Source organism: Centruroides sculpturatus, unplaced genomic scaffold (assembly GCF_000671375.1).
Source record: "Centruroides sculpturatus isolate CEXI.00-Female unplaced genomic scaffold, Cexi_2.0 scaffold365, whole genome shotgun sequence".
In the NCBI taxonomy this organism is placed as follows: domain Eukaryota; kingdom Metazoa; phylum Arthropoda; class Arachnida; order Scorpiones; family Buthidae; genus Centruroides; species Centruroides sculpturatus.
The window spans coordinates 165,474-170,342 of NW_019384598.1; the positions used below are offsets into that span (position 1 = coordinate 165,474).

Genomic DNA, 4,869 nt, shown 5'->3' on the forward strand with positions numbered 1-4,869 from the left:
AACTTTGAATACAAAAAAGCGTAAATTAAAATATTAATTATTTTCGTAACATTTAGTAAGAGATAACTCTAATATCGCGTATCCAACAGTGTATACGACAGCTGTTTGAATAAAATTGATGATTATCCTGAATAATTAGTATTAATTGTTCTATAAAAAATGTTCTACAAAAAATATTCATTTTTTTAATACTTGTAGACATAATTCTTCCATGTAGAGATCACCATTTATTTGTTTTCTGCGTTTAAGACAATATATTTTCGGCGACCGACCTTCCTTTCTAGGCTATAAAACAAATAAATGGTAATCTCTACATGGGCGAATTATGTCTACAAGTATTAAAAACTGAAAACAACCATCAAACGAAACAAATTTACAAATTCATTTTTTTCTTACAGGTTTTGATTTCCAATTATTCTTTTGTAGAATAATTCTACAAATAAACACATTAATGCTAGAACAAATCCAATCGAGAGCAATATCATTGGACTAATGATGTCGTCCAGTTGTAATGCTTGGAATTCTGAATACTCCAGCAGCTTTGATGTTTCTGCGTAATCTTTTCTCTCGGTGATTCCCGCTTCAAATAAATGTATTATTCTATAAAAGAAATATATTTTTAACTACTTCGTAATAGAAAACGCCGTACAGATAAAGAGATAGTTATCTTACGTTTTACTTAATTTCTTCTTAAACGGAAATCCCTTTCTTACAGCATAAGACTGAACAAATGTGACGAGAATATCTGCAGAAATTCTATATGCGTTTGATTCTTTTGGTATCAGTTTACTTGTGTAATAATCAGTCGTTATGAATGCAAAACGTTCTTTTTCAACTTTTTCAATTGCTGTCCAAGAAGAGAAAAAGTGATTGTGACGTATCATGTGATCTTTATAAATTTTATCTCTTCTGTTGTTGGAATTCTTCAAATAATATGCAGGAAACAAAATAATCGAATATATTACAAGTACTGAATGCAAAACTTCTTACACTAGGTGTCACAAAAAAAAAGTTTTCCTATTCAGTGCACTCTGTATCAGTAGCCAATAACTAATCCCACAGAACAGATATACGGATTTTAGTACGAATGATAAAAGATGCTTTGCGAAGAAACATGAAGTTAAAAATTTTCCGCTAGCAAGCATGAAACATGAAACATGGAAGTATACTTACTGCTCGAAACATGGAAAACACGAATTTCATTTGACATTTTAATATTATTTTAAACATTACGAATGAAGTCACTGTAAACGATGATATTTACGGCATTGCAAACAAAATTGTACATCTGAATAATCGGGCACACATTGAGGAACATTCTTTACATCAGTAAACATTCTACGCCAAAGGAATGTTTCTTGCTGAAAGAATGAATACGTTTTCGTTGTGTTATATCTGTTTTGTTTCCTGTGATTCCCTGTAAAGCATGTAAAGCATTATACTAGAATAGGATTTGATATAAAAGATTATGTTGAAATTTTCTTTTCCTATTTTTACATGTCTCTGTAGAAAGTTTAGTCCCAATAGCTTTACACATACAGATTGCTCTGAATAGAGAAACTTCAAATACAGCCAGCCTGTACTTACCTTAATGTAACTCCATATAGCGTTATATCCTCTCATACAACAAGAATATTCACCATTTCTGACAGCAATGGCTAGTTCGTCAAAAGTTTTTGGAACAGATTCGGTTAAAGGATAGGTCATGAAAGACATTAAAGCTCCACTGTAACTACCCATTAATACTACAACTGATAGCAACCATATTGACACGAGCAATCTGGATTTGAATCTTTTCACGTTATCCAAGTTACTTCCTAAGAATAAATATTAATTTTATAATGTAATCGTGACAGGTTGACACTAATGAAAAAAATAACATTAATAAGTGCAGAGTTCAAACAGTTAGTAGTTGAAAGTTAAAATTTAATACATAGTTAGAGTACTTCACGAAAATGTTCAATAAAGAAAAATTTTTTGAAATTTTCCTGTCTGGAAAAGAGAAAGGATTAAGTGTTATTCTTAAAAACTCAGCTGTATAATTGTACTATTTTAGATGCGGATTTTTACTTTTTTGACTGTTTTCAATTAATCGGGCATGCCATGAGAATGCACATTAATTAAAGAACTCGTTACCCCGAAGAACTCTTGTTAAACTCTACTATATTAGATTTTATCTTTTGCATTTTCGCAAGAAATCGAACACATTTTTAGACCCTTTTGAAAAATTCTCAACGTCTTCCATCGTATTCAAAGTTGACACTGGGTGTGCATGTGCATATGTTTGCCGTATTCGAACTCTTCTTCTTAATGCTCGAATTTATATTTATAAATAAATTTCGAAGATCCAGCTGATTTTTGAAAATAAGTAAATTTGAAGAAGAACTCAGAAGGAGTTCGTTATTTATTACTTAATTGTACTATGCACAGATCAGTGGTTGCAGTGACAACTTCATTATCGTTAACTCAGATATCTAAAATTATCTAGTTTGTCTCGGAAGAAGGGGCCTAATCCCTGCACCTTCTGAAAACGAGTAAAATCGGTTATAATGTACTTATCTTTGCTATTGGAATTTTTCTCTGAAAAATGCCATGCTCATCTGCTAGTTATTAATATTTTTATCTGTTTTTAAAGGCAAAAAACTGTTTACCTTGGTAAACAAACGTGCAAAATACATTCCAGAAAACACGATATCGTGGCCAGAATATTCCCACTTCTTCAGCCATGAAATCACTTTCGATTATTTTATGCAATATTAATCCATATATTGATACTGTAAGGAGAATCGTCATCCACATCTAAAAAGAAAATAGTTCTCGTGAAAATTATTTGACATAAACATTCGATTTAAAAGTAGGGTTGCCAACATTTAAAGTTACAAATTCCAAAAAAAAAGTTTTTTCTATGATTTCTGTCTTGTATGCACTAACAAGTCCTTTATCAGCCTCATCGTGGGTTTGGCCAAGTCCACAACCAAGATGCCACCTTGAAGGTTGACAACTGAAATATCCTTTCGGATTACCCTCAAAAAATTTATAGAGTTTTTCGATCTGCCCGCATTTGATCACCCATAGCAGTGAGGTTACGATAATATTACCCCGGCGATCGTAGTGCATGTTGGAAACCCTATGTAAATGATAAATACGTACTTCCAAACCAAAAGGTTTTATTATGGAAATCCAATTTGGAATTTTTTCTGGAGCCTTGATGACAAACACAACTTGCTGAAAGGTTAATGGAGATGTAAATTCCATTGCTGCAAAACGGTCAAGGTTGAGGATTAAACCAATGAAGGCCATATCGGCATCCTAAATTTAAAACAAAACAATTAATTGTATTGAATTGAAAAAAGAAGGCACAATACACAAGGAAAATATGCCACGAAGATGCGTTACAAGTAAACTTTGAATGAGAAACTAATCAGTATTACGGAGTTTCACATATTAAAAGTACAATACAAAAAAATCTATGTGACCAGCTCTTATGACAGGTGCAAACCTGTGAGTAACTACCATCTTTAACAGAATTTTTTTTTCATTTGGCTAATGGCAGGATACTTTACTCGAAAGTGAAAAGTTTTAAAAAACAAGATCGATCGATTTTGATTTAATATGAAGGTATATGGAAAATTTTGTAAAATTTTGCTATTCAGGAACAAGGTATTAAAATATAACTTACCACGAAATTAAACACATTTTTCAACAAAATTAATTCAACAAGCTGAAATCTCATTCATATAATGGTGCAGTGATCACTTATAATTTCTATATTGAATACAGATAGCTCGGTGTTTATAAGCTCACTGAGAGGTTTTGCTGGGAACCGTGATACGTCCACAATGTACAGTGACATTTCTCAGCACGCTTATATATTAGTTACAATATAAATTTATACATTATATTAACTATAAGCTTTATTGTTACGAACTTTTACTTTAATACTTTTCATCAGAAAATAATTTCGTATTTTTGTGCATATTATCAGCTGGTTATCTGTGTTAAAACAATTTGCCAGGGATACAAGTTATGCGGTGAGGTTGATACACAGCGTACATATGCTGGAGATGACGGTACAGAAATATACTCTCTTGTAATTCTTTTTGTAACAGTGCTACAAGTCACCAGTATGAAAATACAGTAATCATTAACCTTACTTGTCGTAATAATACATAATAGATTACTGTAATACATAATTGTAATATGCATTGTATCAGTATATTTTCGCACTTATCCATTTATACACACATTCACAAATGTACATGTGTATAGTTTTAATATACCTACCTTATATACTATTTTTGCAGCCATTCCAGTCCACGAGCCGTTGTCTGTTAGACCACCATAATGTTTCGGTATTGGTTTTACAAGAGAGTAACTACGTAAATAAAATTAATTAAATTTGTTTTAAATTTATTCATTTAATTAATATCTCGTAAATGTATTTATATNTAGTTTTGATGCAATAAAATGAAAACGGAATATAGAATTTTTTAAATTTATACATTATATTAACTATAAGCTATATTGTTACCTACTTTTACTTTAATACTCTTCACTAGAGAATAATATCGTGTTTTCGTTCGTATAACCAGCTGGTTTCTATGTTAATTTAAAAACAATTTGACTGGGATACAAGTTATGCTCTCGGGTGGGTACAGAACGTACATATGATGGAGATGACGATACAGAGATGTTCTTCCTTGTAATTCTTTTTGTTACAATGCCACGAGTCAATATCATAAACATACAGTAATCCTAAACCTCACATAAGAAATAGTACATTATAGATTACTGTAATACATAATTGCAACCAGTATATTTGTACATTTAACCATATATACAGACATTCACAAATTTACGTGTTTATAG

At 31.2% G+C, this 4,869-nt stretch overlaps 1 protein-coding gene across 1 annotated transcript; it reads right to left on the reverse strand.

Annotated features, from left to right (window-relative positions):
• Positions 1-392: 392 nt before the first annotated feature.
• On the reverse strand, positions 393-4,308 carry LOC111624920 (glutamate receptor ionotropic, delta-2-like). Its single transcript, XM_023367901.1, has 6 exons — positions 4,285-4,308; positions 3,151-3,309; positions 2,652-2,799; positions 1,588-1,817; positions 673-923; positions 393-600 (listed from the first exon to the last, which is right to left on the reverse strand). The coding sequence occupies exons 1-6, from the start codon at positions 4,306-4,308 to the stop codon at positions 393-395; spliced, it is 1,020 nt and encodes a 339-aa protein (XP_023223669.1).
• Positions 4,309-4,869: the final 561 nt, after the last annotated feature.

Excerpts from the sequence above, each read along its gene's own strand:
- LOC111624920 (XM_023367901.1), bottom strand. The coding sequence starts at position 4,308 with ATGGCTGCAAAAATAGTATATAAG. Across the intron at positions 2,800-3,150 it reads TAAAACCTTTTGGTTTGGAA|ATGTGGATGACGATTCTCCT; the intron begins GTACGTATTTAT and ends TTTTCTTTTTAG. Across the intron at positions 924-1,587 it reads CTATATGGAGTTACATTAAG|AATTCCAACAACAGAAGAGA; the intron begins GTAAGTACAGGC and ends TATTATTTGAAG.